General features: G+C 39.1%; 1 protein-coding gene across 1 annotated transcript in view; it reads left to right on the forward strand.

Annotated features, from left to right (window-relative positions):
• The first annotated feature begins 14 nt into the window (after positions 1–14).
• COPA (COPI coat complex subunit alpha) overlaps positions 15–19,052 on the forward strand; it is a 38,108-nt gene continuing 19,070 nt past the window's right edge. The window contains exons 1-10 of the mRNA XM_036753796.1: positions 15–178; positions 3,360–3,473; positions 4,367–4,440; positions 7,992–8,072; positions 9,694–9,770; positions 10,633–10,742; positions 15,672–15,781; positions 16,652–16,751; positions 17,164–17,299; positions 18,032–18,114. Of these exons, the coding sequence (XP_036609691.1) occupies positions 139–178; positions 3,360–3,473; positions 4,367–4,440; positions 7,992–8,072; positions 9,694–9,770; positions 10,633–10,742; positions 15,672–15,781; positions 16,652–16,751; positions 17,164–17,299; positions 18,032–18,114 (925 nt within the window). The 5' untranslated portion in view covers positions 15–138. The remainder of the gene's footprint in view (positions 179–3,359; positions 3,474–4,366; positions 4,441–7,991; positions 8,073–9,693; positions 9,771–10,632; positions 10,743–15,671; positions 15,782–16,651; positions 16,752–17,163; positions 17,300–18,031; positions 18,115–19,052) is intronic.

Below are 19,052 nucleotides of genomic sequence, written 5' to 3' on the forward strand. Positions count from 1 at the left end.
TAGGCGTAGAGCGCTTCCGGCTGCGGCTGTGGGGCGGTGCTGACGTGGAGGAGACCGGGGCGAGTTGGGCTGCGCTTTGGCCCGCCGCGGGAGCCGGAGCCGAAGCCGAAGCCGGGGCCTGGGTTGGGGCGGACAAAGATGCTGACCAAATTCGAGACCAAGAGTGCGCGAGTCAAAGGTGGGGAGGAAGGGACGAGCAACCCGAGGACTGGGTAGGGGTGTGGCCGCTGAGGGGGTGCCTTCGCCCTGGGGGGAGGGGTAACGGGAGGAAGAGCGGTGAGAAATCTGGGGCCTGAGGGGAACGAGTCGGAGTCGGCCTGGAAGGAGAGGGACGTTTGTGATCCCTGGGTTTTCCCCCACTCCCTCTTACAGATCCGACCCGTTTTATTACGCCCCCCCTTTTCTCTCCTCTCCCCCATTCCCGGGTACCTTCGTTATCCAGAACACCTTCCCCGGCGCAAATGTATGGGGGGTGGGGAAGAAGATTCGTATTCCCTATTGACTTACCTGTGATCACATCCCATTCTATTGGAATGTAAGCTCCTCGCGGGCACAGACTGCCTTCTAATTTGTGTCTTTTCTACACCCCAGCGCCTGGCACTGTCACATAGTAGGCCCTTAGTGCCACCTAAGTAGTTTGGTTAATTGATAGACCTTTCTTCCTTCCCGGATCCCTGACTCCCCACCGTCCCCAATCCCCTTGGGTACACACACGCCCGCTTTCCCCTCCCTAGGCTTTCCTTGGCCGTAAATGAGAGTTGTCATTTTTTTCTTTTTGATATTTCTGAAAAGGTGAAATATGGACAGGATAATACTGCTAAGAGTTTACCAGTTCTTACACATCCCTCAATGTCTCGCAGAAATATTGGTCTCCCTCTCTCTGTCAAGCCTTCTTTTAATGTATCTAAACTAAGTATCATGGATATAGTTCTTGGGTTCTGGATTCTGATCGTATTCTCACCTACCTGCTCCTGTCAGGTACCTTTTGGGAGACAAGGAGGACTAATTACTTCTACTTTTAGAGGCTGCACTATTCCCACCCCTTCGTCTTCATCAATCTCTTTTGTCCCCAGACTAACCTTGTTAGAGGCTGCTGGTGGTGCAGTGGATAGAGCCCTGGGCCTGAAATCAGGAAAGACCTGAGTTCAAATGTGGCTTCAGATACTTGCTAGCTGTGTTACTCTGGGCAAGTCATTCAACCTCCGATTGCCTCAGTTTTCTCATCTGCATAATGGAGACAACAACACCTTGAAGGGTTGTTGTAAGGATCAAATGAGATAATATTTGTAAAAAGTACTTAGCACAGTGCCTGGCACATAGTTGGCACTATACAAATGCTTATTCCTTCCCCTCTTTATGTCTGTACTCTGAAACATAAAGACTGACTAGGTATGGAGATGGGAAGGGAAGGGTATGCTTCCTGGGACTCTGTCAGGGATTCCTCAATAAAATCTGAAGAGGAAGGAAAAGGTAGAGGAGTAAACTCTGCAAGGACATTGAAAATCAAATCCCATCTTTTAGGTTTAGTAAGAGCTGGAACTATAAAAAGTCATTCCTAGTTTATCAGGTTCTTATGAAGATCTTGATTATCATAAAGTACATTTAAGGTTTTTCTGTGACCTTGGGTAGCAAGGTGTTAGTAGTAGGAGAATAGAAGATATTCTGAACAAACAAGTGTTACAAGAACTTTTGTACAGAAGCCCTTGGTTACAGTTATGACTTCTAGAGAAGGAATTGTAGGTAGAAATTCCATGTCCGAGTGTTCAACTCTTATGTTATGACCATAAGCAAACCATCTGTTCCCCAAAGGCTTAGTTTCTGAATAAATGAGAGTTAAAATATAACTGTCTTTTGACTTCTCTGAAAAAGGTGAAATTAAAAGAGAGAACAGCTTATCCTCTCCTGCCTATTACAGCACATTCTGTGCTTTAGACTTGCTGTACTTGGTACATAGTGTTGTATCTCTCATCTCTGTGCCTTTATATTGGCTCTTCCCTTGACTAGAATGTTCACTCTCACTTCCATTCATAGAACCCCTGGCTTCCTTCAAGGTTCAGCTCAGGTAGCACTTCTTTCAATAAATCTTTCCCGATTACCCTGTTCTAAGTATCTTCTCCTTCTTCTCCATCACTTTGTATTTATTTTGTATATATGCTGTAGTTACTTGGCTGTCAATAGTTTGCTTCCCCTATTAAAATAAAAGTTTCTTGAGAACAAGGATTATCTTTTATATTTATATCCCCAGTACTTAGGATAGTTCAAGCACTTGATAAATGCTTATTAGTGTATTAAGTACAGGATGTATCACACAATAAAAGTTGGTCTGTCAGTAACTTTCAAACCCATTCATAATGCTGCTACATTATAAAAGACGTAACCTATATTTCCTTATAAATTCATCACAGGTAAGTCAAATAAGTTCAAATTGATAGCAGTATCCAAAAAGATATTGACAGTCTGGAATGTTGGACTTAATCTAATACAGCTAATTTGCATAAGAAAAATATGAAGTCTTAAATTCAAAAAATCACCATTACAAGTTGAAGATGGAAAAAAGACATGACTAGTTGACAGTTTTGATTAAGATCTTGAGTGTTTAATGCATTGCAAACCAAGTATGAGTTAATGGTGTGATATTGTGGCTTAAAAACTATTGGTATTTGAGGCAGCATTAAGAGGTATAATGTACAGAATGAAGGTTATAATCCTGCTGTACTATGACATGCTGAGATCACATCTAGAGTATTGTGTTCCTTTTGGTCACTAAATTTTAAGAAGGTACTTATAAGCTGTACAGCATCTAGAGGAGTTGAAGGACTGCATGATGACCAATTGAAGGAACTGAGGATATTTACTCTGGAGAAGAGAAGATTTAGGGAGGACATAATAACTACTCCAAGTATTTGCATAGCTGTGTCTTTGATCTCACAGGGCAAAACTTGGATCAGCAGGTAGATGTTTCAGAGAGGCAGATTGACTTGACATAAGGAAACATTTCAAAACAATTAGAGCTGACAAAAAGTGAAATGAGTTGCCTTAGAATTGGATTCCATCTCTAGGCTGAATGATCACTTGGGGCTATTACAGAAGTGATTCTAGGTGAAGTATATGTTGGATTAGATTATCTCTAAGGTACATTCCAAATTTGAAATTCTAGGATTCTGAGATGCATTGATTTCTTTCCATAAAGAATTTAGAGTTTTCATTTTCTGGGAGTGAGAAGAGGTACTCTTCATCTGATTGGCAAGAGTAAGTTAACATGAAATTTGAGGATCAAATGACTTCTTTCATGTCTGAATTGTTAGGAGCTTGAGGCATTGAGCCTGTCTCATTGTGGTTCACTATGTCATTCTTCCCAGGACTCAGCTTTCACCCCAAACGACCCTGGATTTTGACTAGTCTTCACAATGGAGTCATCCAGCTGTGGGATTACCGAATGTGTACCCTCATTGACAAATTTGATGAGCACGATGGTAAGAGAATGAGTTCCAGAGGAGGGGGTTTTAATCTGGAGTCCATATACCTTTTCAAGAAAATATTTCAATATGTATATTTTAATGTAATTGATTTCCTTTGTAATCCTGTGCATCTTATTTCATTCCTTTAAAAATAACATTTGAGAGGGGTTGAGAGGCTTCACCAGATTGCAAAAGGAGTCTAGGATGCAAAAAAGAGTAAGTCTAAGGATGGTTATAACATCCAACTTCAAAATTTCAGTGGACCTGTGACTTCTTTATTGTGGGTAATTTGAGAGGCACCATAGTGTAATGGAAAGAGAGCTGGACTTGAAATGACAGGTGAGACCTGTCTTCAGATACTGGCTGTGACATTATTTATCTGTGGAATGGTAGGCAAGTTATTTAACCTCTCTGAATCTTAATTTTCCCATCTAAAAATGGGAATAATATACCTGCGTAATCTACCTCACAGAGTTGTGATCAAATAATGTAGGTAAACTGCTTTAAAATCTTAAAGTATTATTTAAATGTCAGCTCTCATTATTATTATTATCTCATATTATTATCCCTCCGTCCACCAGCATAAATCTGAGCCCATCTTAACCTTCACAATTCTCAACCCTGTTTTCCTGTAAAGTCTGTAGAGAATCTTTCCAATGCACTAGAGGCCTTCATTTCGTATTTTGTAGATTCCAGTGTAGCATTTGTGACCATCCATCTGTTGTCACTCATAATCAGAAAGTCACTTAAATTTAAATTCTTTGGGATTAAACAGGATAGAAAAAGGTGATGGTTTAGTGGGCCTATGTACTACTAAATAGGAATTTTCCTGGAGGGTAGACATTTATAACTCCTTTAACATATTTTCTCTGGTTTCTTCATACTCCACTACTACCTCACTTTGCTAGGTCCTGTACGAGGCATTGACTTCCACAAACAACAGCCATTGTTCGTGTCTGGAGGAGATGATTATAAGATCAAGGTAGAGAGAACATGGTCTGGGGAAAATCAACAGAATATGGGAAGATTGGGAGTGGTGGGAGGCACAGGGATATCTCACTTAGCTGAACATCTTACTTCTGGCAACCTGAACTAGCAGGGAGGCAGCTGTAAACCTTGAAATAAGTGGAAAAGATGTGAACCGTTAATAGTTGACCCAAAGTTATTGACAGAATTAAGTACTTTACTCTGTAGGATAGGCAGGGCCACCCTCAGTCCCCAAATTATAGCAGCAAGACACAGAACAATAGTTTAACTCAGCAAACATCTGTTATGCGTATACTATGTGCTGAGCACTTTTAAATCAGAAATATACAAAAATTCAATAAAATATGGTTCCTCTCCTCATGAAAATTAGATTCTAAAAGAGTGATACAACATATACACATTAATAATAATAGAAGAGAATATGGCAAATTCATAAAAGAGATGCAAACAAAGTACTGCTCAAACACCAAAGAGAAAAAAAAACTATGACCGATGATAGATGTGACAGCGTGAGACAGAAGAACTATAGACTCAGTGCATTGCCTGGCATATTTTAAGTGCTTAATAAATGCCTCCTGACTGATTAGAAAGCAGACTTGTTTTCTGTTTTGTTTTGGTTTTTTTTTCCAGCACTACGGACCTGGTCCATTTCATGTAGGATCAATGGCTCTATTCATTTCAGTAGGCCACATTGCAATCATTTATATTCATAATAAAGATCTTGGCTTTTCAAGAACAAATTAATTATATTTAGTATGTGCAGTTTAGAAAAAGGGAAAGGGTTTGACATTTTGGAAGAAATTTCATCAAAAAGAATTAAAATGTAACAGGTTAGCATTTTTAGAAGAAAGCTTCAGTTAATTAGGACACAATTACCTATATGGAGTTCTTCACTCCCTATTACTCTTTTTTTCCAAAGAGGTGAGATAAAGGCAAAAATTAAGCAAATGGTTAAATCGCTACCAATCCAATGGACTTAAGGGTTTTGATATTTTGGGGAATCTGAAAGAACACTTGTCAGGAAATACCAAAGCTTATAAGCACAAGTATTCTTAGTATCTGTAATTTCCTTGAAGGCAAATTGTTAGTGCTTATTCACTCTTCAGATTGCCTCATATTTACATGATGTAGTGGATAGAACACTAGTCTTAGAGTCAGGAAGACGTGTTTGAATCCTACCCCTGGCACTTACTAGCTGTATGAGCATGGACAAGTCCTAGCCCTTTTGACCTTCAATTTCCTCATCTGTGAAGCTAGGATGATAACCTTGCTAGTGTCTACCTCATAAATTTGTTGTGAGGCTCCAGTAAGATAACGTCTATGCAGTGTACTTTGCAAGTGTTAAAATACTATTTAAATAGAAGCTTTTACTATTCTCTGTATACAGCAGAGTCTGTGCTTCCTGTAGGCAGATGATATTTCACTTTCTAAAGTGAGAGTGTGAAAGTATGAATATCTGCACCATCTTTCATCAAATTAAAGATTTAAAAATGGTATCAGTGTGAGGCACTCTGAGTTTCTTTGAGTTATCTGCTATATGCTACATTCTCTGCTGGGTTACACTTGTACATGGTGTTATTGCCCCAAATGGGTTGAGTTTTGGGAGCCCTGATGGATTGGGAGAAAAGGGCCCTGTGTCGTGCTGATGGGAAGGAATGTCATGTTGAAGCTTGGGTCAATACCTCATCTTAAAGGTTTGGTTTTTGTTTTTAACTCTTCAGTGTTTTACTAGTAGTCTTCTTTTATATCTCTATTACTTCCCAGTGACTCCTTACTTCCTCTGTCCTCCCTTTGGGAACCACCCTTCCCTCTCATCTCCTTCCATGCCCCCTCCCTGCCACCTCCCAGCCTTAAAAAAATAAGCATTGTCAGGCAAAACCAAACAACCTGCTTTTTGAAATGTCTGAAGTGATATCCCCTGTGGATTCAATTCCCTTGAGTCATGATTGGTCACTGCATTGATCACAAGTCTAGTCTTTTAATGATGATTTCCTTTATATTATTGTGGTTGTTGTGTAATTTGCGTACTAGACTGATGATTTTGCTTTGTATCGCTTCAAATAAGTCTTCCCAGACTTTTTGGAATTCTTTGTATTTGCCATTTCTCATGGCATAATAATCTTTAAATGAACTGATAGGCTATGAAGCAAGCAAGATCAGGAAAGCAATAAAGACTATGTAAATGGAGAGAGCACACACACAAAAAGACACAGAATGCTGCATGATTGTAATGAATAAGTTTAGCCTCAAAGAAAAGATGAGAATATATGCTTCATGCAGCCATGAGTAATTATGAGTATGGAATATTGCATCTACTGTCAGACTCAATTGATGCTTTAGTTTTCTTAAACTTTTTTCTTTTTTTTACTCTTTGCTAAAAGGAATGGTTCTTGAGTAGAGAAGAGGGAATAATGGAGTTATTACTGAAGAAAATATAAAAATAAAATATTTCCAACATTTAAAAAAAAAAAAGAAAATTCATACATAAATCATAATTTGTTCAGTCACTTCTCCAGTTAGTGGATACCTACTTTTCTAGTTCTTTCTTACTACAAAAAGTATTGTATAAATATTTTCATTCTACATTATTCAAAGGATTAGTTCTCCAGATAGAGGAAATACTTTTCCATCTCTGAGAAGGTCCCCAGATTTTGTTGTTCCTCTCCTCTCTAGCTTCCCTAGGAGGACCTAAAATGTCCTCTGAAGATTTCTATCTACTTCTTCGACTTCGTCCTCAATCATACTTCCTAGAGTGACTCAAAATGTAAGAAGATAAGGTCACATAAATATGTTGGGAAACTTGAAACTCCAGTAGTAGATATCTAGGAGTCTTGGTGTCCACATATTCCACAGACATTCTTTGTTGACTTTTTTTCTTTTAAATTAATTTATGTTTAGTTTACATCATTCAGTTCCACAAACTTTTTAGTTCCAAATTTTCTCCCCCTACCACCCCTCCCCCGCCAGACAGCATGCAATCCAGCATAGGCTCTACATATATATTCACATTCAGCATACTTTCACATTAGTCATTGCAAAGAAGAATTATAACCAATGAAATGAACCACGAGAAAGAAGAAACAAAACAAAAAAGAGAGAGCAAATAGTTTGCTTCAATCTGCATTCAGACTCTAATTCTTTCTCTGGATGTGGATAGTATTTTCCATCATGAGTCTTTTGGAGTTGTCTTAGAGCCTGAGAAGAGCCAAGTCTATCAAAGTTAGTCATCACACACTGTGTCTATAACTGTGTACAACGTTTTGGTTCTGCTTCCCTCAGCATCAGTTCATATAAGTCCATCCAGTCAAGTCTGCTCATCATTTCTTATAGCACAATAGTATTTCATTACATTCATATACCACAACTTTTTTAGCCATTCCCCAGTTCATAGGCATCCCCTCAATTTCCAATTCTTTGCCACTACAAAAAGAGTTGCTATAAATATTTTTGTACGTGTGGGTCCTTTTCCTATTTGTATGATCTCTTTGGGATACAGCCTTAGAAGTGGTATTGCTGGGTCTTTGTTGACTTCTCTCTTCCACCTAGGTCTGGAATTACAAACTTCGGCGCTGTCTGTTCACATTACTTGGGCACCTGGATTATATCCGTACCACATTTTTTCATCATGTGAGTATTTGCAGTACCCGTGTTTTTAGAACATTTGTCTGTTATTTCCCATACAGGAGTCTCCCACATAAACATCTTTAAGAGTTCATTAGCTGTTAATAAAAAGGAGCAGTGTTTGAGCATAACTGAATCTTCATCTTTGCTAGAGTCATTGTAATGGAGTTGATTCTCTTGCTACCCCAATTTCTTCTGCAAAAGGAAGAATCCAGGATTGTGTTTATTTCTCACTATTCTTACCGAAACAGTTCTCATTTAAGGAAGCAATGAGAATTTGATTTGGACCTGCCAACTTTGAAAGCCAAAAAAAGGAATCTGTATGCTAATCTTATGTCAGAAAGTTGTATTGCAGTGTAACTTTTCAAATGCATATTTGTTTATGGCAATTATTTAAAAATTATGTATCTTAATAGTTTTTGCTGCTTCCTCCCAAGACAAAGGCGTACTGAGAAAGAGGGACATAGTTCTGACTAAATAATTTCAGTATTGATAACTGAAGTCCTACCTATGGGGTAGATTAGATGATTTCCTAAAAGTTCTTTCTAGTCCTGCGATTTCATTGAAAAACAGTTTGAGAAAGTAAGTAGGATAAGGTAAATGACAACTGAAACATTCAAGACTAATAATAATGCTCATTAAAATAATCTAGGAAGTCATGCAAAAAGATTAACACACTTGAATTTTCACGCTTGAATGAAAAAAAATTACATAGTCCCTTGTTTAGAGCAAGTTACCATGTTCGGCTCCCACCTATCTTTCTAGAATTATTTCATTCTACTTCATGCATGCAGTGTTCTAGCCAAACTAATCTATTAGCTGCCCTTCTACCTCATCATTCTCTTTCCTAATATCTGAAACCTATTCCCTCCTTACCACTACCTCTTAGAATCTATAACTTCCTTCAAGGCAATTGTTAGTGCATTTTCACTCTTCAGATTACCTTGTATATTACATTGTGTAGTGGACAGAGTTCTAGGGTTGGAGTTAGAAAGACCTGGATTTGAATCCCACCTCTGGCATTTACTATCTGCATTAGCCCCTTTGACCCTCAAGTTTCCTGATCTGTGAAGAAGGAATGATAACATTTGTGGTATCTACCGTATAGATATGTTGTGAGGCTCCAGTAAGATAATCTATAAAGTGCTCACACGTAGTAGGTGCTTAACCAGTCATTCATTAAATGTTTATTAAGTGCCTACTATGTGATTAAATTATAAATGTCAGGCAAGGAATGACAACACTTGTATCTTTCTGGTGGGAAAGCAGACACTGGAAGTGCTTTATGGGCTGGCCAATTTTTATTAACAATTCTTGAAATTGCATTCTTGTTAGTAGTGCTAATCACTGTGTATGGAAATTCATCCTAAACCAATCCTAACTCCCTTTTACATCTGTATTCCACTGTCTTATACTCTAAAAGTGCTAAATGTAATACAAACTATAAGTACATAGGAGAGGAGTCTCCATACTGTGTCCAGTCCCTTGGAGTACTAGCATGTTTGCCCAAAGCTTTAGTGGCTCCTAGTAAATATAATTAAAACCTTAGTCATTGGAGTGAACCCAGAATAATAAGAAAAATAATAGGAGTTGCATAATAAATCCATGTTTCTGGAATATCTTTCAGGAATATCCTTGGATTCTGAGTGCCTCAGATGATCAGACCATCCGTGTATGGAACTGGCAGTCCAGGACGTGTGTCTGGTAATATAGGAGGCAGAGGATTGAGGGGCCTTCAGCCTCCTCAATACTTTAATCTGCAACATTATAGAGTGTATTAATATCATTCTTCCCAAGGGGATTATGTAATATTAGTTAATTACTGATTGTATTTTCAGAATGTAAAAATAAAGAATTTTAGCTATATATGGAAGCTCATTAGTGAATGTTTGGCATCTTTTTTTTTCTTTTTTTTTTTAGATGGGTGACAGGGTTTAGCACAACAGCTAAGCAAATGTATTCTAAAGTGAAATCATAACAGTAGGTCACATTAGGAAGATCACAGCCGAAGACTTTGTGGTGATTCAGTTATTAACTTTCGAGATAGTTGGGGCATCTTGTGAAGCTTTTAGAACAGTGAATATGAGCTGTTCTTCCATTTTTTTTTTAACTGTCAAGTCCTTGTGCTGGGGTCTAGGCATATTATGATCTATCTATATTTTTGGCTAGAATCCTATGTGGAATTTTCCGTAAGATGTTGAGAGGGTTACACTTGACCACTTTGAAGTGATTGCCTTTGGGAGAGATGTCCCACAAAAATCTATCAATTATTTCCCAATGTGAAGTACTGCAGTTATATTTGGGGTACCTGCAATGTATACCTAGGTTATTGCTATAGTTTCAAGTATCTTTAATTTGCGCTGATGCTTGAAAAAGATACATTTTGTTTGAAGATAATACAGTTCTCTGGAATCAGCAATATTTAGACAGTAAAGAGTAGTAAAACCTATCAGTAAAGGCCCAAAACATAGTAAGAGAAGCATCTGTGATCCTTATCTGTGGGGAATGGTATTCAATTTAAGAGTATCTGAATGTCTTTTTGACTTGTTTTCTCATTTTCTTACAGTGTGCTAACAGGACACAACCACTATGTAATGTGTGCTCAATTCCACCCTTCAGAAGACCTGGTGGTATCAGCTAGCCTGGACCAGACTGTTCGTGTTTGGGATATTTCTGGTGAGCTACCCAAGTTCAGGGGATAGTATGATCAAACTTGATGGAAAACTGCAATTGCCCAAACCAGTGAAAACGCTTTTCTTGGAAAAGGAACACTGGGGACTGATTTGAGAAATATCAGCACCTTTTTTAGAGGCCTCATTATCCAGAATCAGCTTTGATGGTGTTAAATGTCAGTGGATAATAATCCCTGAGAGAAGCAATTATTTGGAAATACTCATAGTCCTGATTCTGAAGGAAATTTGGTTTCAGATAAATCAGCTTTCAGAAAAAACTTGAATTCCATTAGGAATAGCAGTTATCATGAATCACACTAGGGAAACAACAGCAAAATTCATGTCAGTTGAGAAAATAATTTAGTGTAACAGTACAGGGAAGCAAGACTCCTAGATCTTGTCTTCCTGTTCCAAGAAGAGAAAGCCCCTAGTGTGAGAATGTTTTTCTAACATTGTAGAGATGAATTTTGATCTTCGGAATACCTTTTTGTCAAGCCATTCACAGGCAGAGGAAAGTCCTCTAAGATGAGAAATTTGACAGTTCAGAGTTTTGGGGTAGTTGTGCTAATCATTATTCCATTTCATAACATACATATCTTTGCTTTGAGGTACTAATTTAATTTAGATGGCGTTTCAATTTGGATATAATCTCTACCCATAGAATTTGCTTTCCAAATTAGACAGAAAATACATATGGGGAAAGGAAAAGAAACAGTGTTGGATGTATGAAAAGAGTTTTGTTTTGTGGGTAGAATCAGAAGCTACAGATCCAAATGCCAAGGCTATCTGCCTAATTACTTCTGTCAACTCTCTGGAATATCTCTTTGTATTACTTTATCTCTGGAGCTCTAGGGCTCCTGAAGATCCTTAGAGATTCCATGCTATAAAGGGGCAGTGGTAGAAAGAGTCAGGGACTATGGAACAGTGTCCCCTGTCCTGCAATTAAAGGGAAAAGCTTCCTAAGGGTCCTTGCCCAAGTCCTTCAGGCTAAGTAAGCAGCCTACGTATTCTGTAGTCGTGAGGACTAGCTCACCCTCTCCCAGCTGCTCTGCAGACTGGCAGCAGGGTGTGCTGAAGCAAGGGAGTACTTACTGCTACTCCAGCTGTTAGGAAATAGCAACAACCAGAGCAAGTTGAGAAGAAGCTGGCACCCCCAATGCATAATTTGGAATTTTGCCCATTTCAGTTCTTTAAAGACTAGATGTATCATGTAACGCAAGCCAGGGAAGCAGAGTTTTAAGAGTACCGCTTGCAGATTCTGCAGGCTCTGTTGAAGTTTCTGCAAGATTTGGGGTCAGGACTGGTAGAAAGTCTCCTACAAAAGACTGATACTAGCTGGAGGTAGGGTGAGGTTGGAGCAACATTTGCCATTGCAGTTTTCCACCAGACTGATTGTGCCATTTGAAGTACATTACCCAGACGCAGGACCAGCCATGCCAACAGGAGGAGCTAGGCATAGGCACTATGAGGCTGTCGGAGCCTATGTCCTCTCCTCACTGCCAACATGGGGGAATTTAATATCCATTCTCCCAGTAACCTAGCTGCAGCTTTCCACCACACATACTCCCTGCCCCCGCCTCTCTCTTTCTCTCTGAGGATACAGGAGCCAAATAGGATTGGAACCTAGCCCACCCTGTTCTAGTGGTTTCTGGGATGGTCATTTAGAGCTCAGCTCTGCTCGCCCCAAAGGGGCATTGCACATACTGCCTGGTGCCAGCATAGTCTGTTCCCTGGGGCCAAGCTAAACCAAGTTGGGGCAGTTAGAATGCAAAATAACCACTTGGCTTTTGGGTATGGAAGCCCAGATTATTGGTACTCATTTTCTTTAGCTTTAGTGGGGAGAGACCATTTCTCCACCAAAGTTAGGGACCCTGTGTCTGAAAAAAGAGAGAAAGAGGTGGCTTAACCCTGGTGGTGGTGTGTGTGGGCTCCCAGCAACGTGCAGTGCATGGACAGCTGGGTCATAACCTAATGGATATCTATGGCAGTGAGAAATCTTTTGCTAGCTTTGGTACTAATGTTCCCCCTTACCATCCTCCAGTTTGTGCCTAAAGTTTGCAAAGTAGCTTCTGTTTTCTCTTCATTCCCAATAATCTCTTAACCCAAGAGGAAGAGTGAGCTCTATGGTTGGACTCTTGCCCAAGTTCCTCCCCTTTTCCAGAGCCTTCTAGACTTCAGTACTACTTTTCGTTTTTATTCAAGGGAGCACCAAGCGTAGGTGAACAGGTTAGCTTCATACTACTAGGAACTGGGACTTTTCTAGAGCTAATGATGTTAATATTTAGGCAACAACTCGTGACTTCTGATTCTGGGAACAATAACTTGATTGAAAATTTTTCTGAGTCTCCATCTTGAAAAAGGAGGTTAGCCCCTTGATTGAAAACATGGAATGGCTTTGACAGCAAGACTTTATTTACCTTATTTAACCTCAGGAGAAGACTTGTCTCCAGTGCAATCTAATTTCTTTCTAAGAATTTGAATCTTTCAGGGCATCAGCTTAGCAAAAACTTCTGGTTAATACAAATAAACCTTTTCAATACCTTATCAGGGAAAATTGGCTATTTCTGCAGCTTGAGCTTTGAGTGAACTAATATTTTAATTCTTTTATGTGCTTAACCGTTTGCGTGCCAAGCTCATGTAACTAATCTCAGTCTTCAGAATGCCTCTGTGCTAAATGTCTCTTAATCAGATGCCAGAAATATCCTCATTCCTTCCTCCATCCCCCACCTTCACCCCCCATTTGGAGAGTGCACCATACTGGTCCGTTCTGAGTGTGTCTACTCCTCCCTCTGGATTTGTGTAGCTGCTGCAGAAATTTTCCATCTGTCGTTCAGTCTTAGTGAGTGACTTGTCAAAGGCTCAAGTATTTCTTTTCCGAGTTTCTTTTCACTGCCTGTCACTATTCATCTGTCCATTTTTCCCCTCCCCCTTTCCTGGGTCATTACATGCAAGTGCAACAAAGGCTTCCACTCTGTCATAGAGCTTTCCCTTTTAATGTATTTGTTGATGCTTATTGGAGGCGAAGTTCCTCCCAGCTGTCTATCTTTGTGCTTTCCTTTGATTCTGTTTCATGCATCAGGATCATTAAAGAAAGCTGACAGATCCTGTTAAAGGGACAGGATGAATAAGCAAAAAGGAAGGTTCCCTGTGATAATCTGTTTATTAAGCCTTGAAAGAATTTTTGAAAGCATTAGCTTTGTTTCTCTCAACCTGTTGGCTTTTGAGTTTTTTCACACTGCTCAGCTAGGTCCAGGGGACAAGATAAAACTGTCATCTTTTTCACCTGGCTATCTGTGGCTCCCATCTGGTCGTCTGTATGGCAAGAAATATTAGTACTTCTTTAAAAATATATAGACGCATGACCATTCAAATGACTTGAGTTTTTCTGCAACTACTAAATTTTAGACTTCTAGCAATTTAGCTGTTTTATCTCAGAAAGCACAGTATATCAAGGATTTCAAAGATACTTTGTTTTCGTGAATGCTGAGTGTTTTGCAGAGCCGTCATTCCAAAAAAAAAGCATTAGGTTAGAAGAGGAAAGTTGTAGTCCCACCACTTCTTTCAATTTTAAGAAATATGTCCTTGACCAAGTAATTTAACCCTAATTATCCTGTTTGTTCATGTAAAGTGGCAGTGATAGTATCTGTTCTTCCTAATTCAGTGTTCTCATGAAGTTCAAATGCAATAGCAAATATGAAGGCTCTTTGAAGATCATAAAGCATTATCTAAATAATAATCATCTTGATCTTGTCTTTGACTACAAAAAATCCTGTGAATGGTTTTTAATGATAGGTGTCTTACAGCCTGTAAGCTGTACATGTGGGCCTTATACAAATATGGCTTTTGTTTTAGAATAGTGTTACTTTAGTTTTCCTTTCAGTGCTGTCTTTTAAATCTGAATAATCTACTTAATAATAAATTTGGTCAGTGCTACAAGCTTCTAGGCCTTAGTAGGAGGCTTGCTTTTACCTTATTTACCCAGTCTCTGAGACTGTTTTGAAAGTTCTTTGAATTCTTTGAAAAATCCCTACTTTACAAAATTCCAGTCAGCTAGATGGTGCAATGGATAGAGCCCTGCAGTCAGGAGGACCTGAGTTCAGATTTGGCCTCAGGACACTTACTAGCTGTATGATCCTGGGCAAGTTGCTTAACTCTGCCTCCAAAAAACAAATGGAGGAAAAAAAGAAGTTCTGAGCAATGGCCTTCCCACAGAGTTTTCTCTTTGGAATTTTTGAGATTTGATAGATAATGTGAAATTGATTCACTATCTGGGATCACATTTCCAAATTGTTCAATAATTGGAAACAGAGGCCATTTTGTGAGAAAAGAAGATTAAGGGAGGTTTATAGAAGGGAACGGATCATTTAAAAGTGCTGCTCAGCCTAGTGTAGGAAAAATAACACTTTAGAAACTGTATTTTTGAAGTTAAAAAAAGTTTTTGATGATTTGGGATTTGACAAAAAAATCTCTTAAAGAAAGGCAACATGATATTATCATAGGTGAAGAGAACACTTTATTTGGAGTGAGAGGACTTGGATTTAAGTCCCAGTTCTTCCATTTAGTAGTTTCATAACAATGAGTAAGTCACTTCACCCAAATGATCCTCAGCTTTCTCATCTGTAGAGTGATAGTGTTGGGCTAGATGGTTTCTAAGGTCCATTTTAAGCTCTGCTTTTATAAAGTATGATAGAGCTGAATTGTCAAGCAAAGCTTTGACATATTATTGTTTTTTATGTAATCTTGCCTGTATTGAACATTTAAGGAAAGAATTGGATCAATATTCTTATAGTTTCTCCTTTTCCCTCTGTCTTTGATTTTTTTCCCTCCTTTTCTTAGATGTTAGTCTATCACTGTGCCCTCCTCACCTCTGATGCTTTACTATTTTGGTAACATTATGTTTGCTTCCCCCATGCCTACTCATCATGCCTCAAAGGTCTGAGGAAGAAGAACCTTTCCCCTGGAGCTGTGGAGTCAGATGTGAGGGGAATAACAGGGGTTGATCTCTTTGGGACAACGGATGCAGTCGTAAAACATGTTTTGGAGGTACTGTTTCTGGAGCCAATGATTAGGTATAGATTCCTCAGAAGGGGATTAAGTGACTAGATTGGTGTCAGGGATAGTTACTTCACTGTGTATATCTAAGGAGAAGAAGGGAGAGACTAGATCATAGTCTCCACCTGCCATCACAGAACTAAACTTTTTTCCAAGACTTTTGTAAGAAATCCAGTCAATCTTTCAGTAAATACTTATTGAGTATTACCTTGGAACTAAAGAAGAAATAGACATGGTCCGTGACCTTAGTTATAGAAACAAAATATTTTACATATAAAAATTAAAAACTGGATAATTCAGTTAAATAATATGGAGATAGATAAAAACAATGACCTCTACCCTTAAGGACCTTACATTTTAGTGGGGGATACAATGTGAACACTGAGAGATAGGAGATAACTGAGAAGTAAGAGAGTGTCAGGGAAAGCTTCATAGAACAGGTGTCACATGAGTTGAGCCTTGAAGGGGAGATGAGGATCATAGGAAGTAAAGATAAGGAAGTAGCACATTCCAGACATGGGAGAGGAGATGGCATGCAAAGTTTAGGAAATAGCCAATAGTCCAGTTTGGCTGAAATGTAGAGTATATAAAGGGGAAAAAGTAATATATAGTGAAGGCAAAAAGAGTTTTAGAAGAGAAGGTATGTGAATCTCAGTATGCAGTTGTTAATATTGACCAACTTGAAATGGTCATCTTCATTTCGGAATTTTAGAGAATCACGATTCCAGGATTTCATGCACAAGAATAAAAGCAGTGACACTAGCATTCTTTTCATCTAGCATGAATCATTGATTTACTGTGGGCAAGCTATCTTTTGCAAAGCTATGTCAAAAGATTCACTCCTGCATGACTTCTACACAGGGTCATGATCGGGGAGTTAACTGGGCTGCTTTCCACCCCACTATGCCTCTTATCGTGTCTGGGGCCGATGACCGTCAAGTGAAGATTTGGCGTATGAATGGTGAGTAAGCCACTCCACTCCTGGGAACTGGGGACCCTAGACTTGGTGACATGCTCTCCTACCATCTGCAGGTAAGAAGAGAGAAGCTTCCCGTGTGATTCTGTTCTTCACGTTAATCCTGAAACATAGAAGCTGTCCTCTTTCCTTTCTTTTTAGAACAGCAGTTTGGCATTGTAGAGTTTGAGTAAGAAGAGAAATTTTTAAAAGGGAAGTAGAGAGAAATTTGAAACTTGAGAGGGGACCAAAGAAGGAGGAAATGTACTCATCAGTTACAGCTACTGGTACAGTTCTTTGTTCTGGTACCGAGCATTTGGATGAGAGCAGTTCACCATCTCATAGCCAATTTCAGTGATAGTAGAAGAGCAGGGAGAGGGTACTTCTGGTGACCTAGTTCTTCCTTTCTTCCTACCAGAATCTAAGGCTTGGGAGGTAGATACTTGCCGAGGTCACTACAACAATGTCTCCTGTGCTGTCTTCCACCCTCGCCAGGAACTCATCCTCAGCAATTCTGAAGATAAAAGTATTCGTGTGTGGGACATGTCAAAGCGGTAAGGTGGTTTGTGGTGAACTTAATACTAAGGGTGGGGATAGATAGAAGCCCTAGGGAGGTAGAAGAAGGTAGTAAAGTCCATTCTTTTCTCTTTAACTATACTAAGAGATTTTTATTTGTCTATCTTCTCTTTAGCATTTAGAAAAACCAAGGACTATAGGTTGAAGGGACATTGAGAGGTCATTGATTTCTCTCTACCAGTCATTGGGGATATCCCAGGTCTGGTCTTTATTTCTCTAAATTCAAACAGGGTTTCTTTTTTTCCTTCCAATCTGTGGTAAGTTCAAGAAGTGAGGAAGTAAATGAAAATATGCTTGAGATGAGGAAACTGAAGAACATTATGGTCTCTTGATTGAGTCAGTATTGATCAGTCATCATTGAATCCATAGCCTTAGAACTGAAAGGATCCTTAGAGGTCACCAAGTCCAACCCCCTCATTTTACAGGTGAGGAAACAAACTCATGGAGGTTAAATTATTTGCCCATGGTCACACAGCTAGTAAGTGTTCAAGACGGGATTTGAACCCAAGTCTTCCTGATTCCAAGTCCAACACTATCCACTATATCATGCTGCCTCAGTAACTTTGGTTGTCTTTACTTTGGCATATTCAGTATGTTACTCCTGGTTTGATTTCTTCAGTTAGTTTGTTAGCTTGTTATCTTTCAGGTTGAATATTGCTGGGAAACCCGTGATTGTTTTTCTATTTCTTCTCCTCTCCAATCCACAATAGGACTGGAGTTCAGACCTTCCGTAGAGACCATGACCGTTTCTGGGTTCTAGCTGCCCATCCCAACCTCAACCTCTTTGCTGCAGGTAAGAGCCCTTTTTCCTCCCTCCTCATTGTGCCTCAGAGTTTACAACAGAGCAGAGTTATTCTTCATCACTCTTTAAGTAGATAATGCAGTAGGTTAACATGGGAGAGAGCAAGATTCTTAGAGCCAGCTGGTTGGATTTTTAGTTTCTCTTTTCTCCAGTCTTCTTGGAGGAAAGATGTCCTCTTTTCTCAGAGACCTACCTACGTTGAATTGCACTGGCAAATCACATGCTTTCTCTGTCCAGATCCTATTCAGTGCTGATCCCTGGCCTTGAGAATCTTTTATTTTATTTTACTTTTTTTTCCAATTACATGTAAAAATAGTTTTTAACTTTTTTAAAATTTTGAGTCCCAAATTCTCTACCTCCATTTTTCCCCTTCCTCCCTCATTGAGGAGGCAAGCAATTTGATATAGGTTAGGGATGGGGAATCTATGGCCTCAAGGCCATAGGTTCCCCACCTCGGTATAGGTTATACATGTATGTCATACAAAACATATTTCCATATAAGCCATGTTGTGAAAGAAAACCCAGACACACCCCCCCCAAAAAAAAATCCCAAGAAAAATAAAGTTTAAAAAAATATGCTTCAAGCTGCATTCAGACTCCATCAGTTCATTTTCTGGAGGGAGATAGCATTTTTCAGCGTAAGTCCTTCAGAACTGTCTTGGGTCATTGCATTGCTGAGAAAAGCTAAATCATTCACATTTGCTTATCATACAATACTGCTGTTAACATATATACTGTTCTCCTGGTTCTGCTCACTTCAGTTTTCATCAATTCAGGTAAGTCTTTGCAGCTTTTTCTAAAAGCATCCTGCTCATCATTTCTTATTGTATAATAATATTCCATCATAATCATAGACCACAACTTGTTCAGCCATTCCCCAATTGATAATCCTCAATTTCCAGTTCTTTGCCACCACAAAAAGAGCTGCT

The sequence above is a fragment of the Trichosurus vulpecula genome, chromosome 4 (genome assembly GCF_011100635.1).
Source record: "Trichosurus vulpecula isolate mTriVul1 chromosome 4, mTriVul1.pri, whole genome shotgun sequence".
NCBI lineage: Eukaryota > Metazoa > Chordata > Mammalia > Diprotodontia > Phalangeridae > Trichosurus > Trichosurus vulpecula.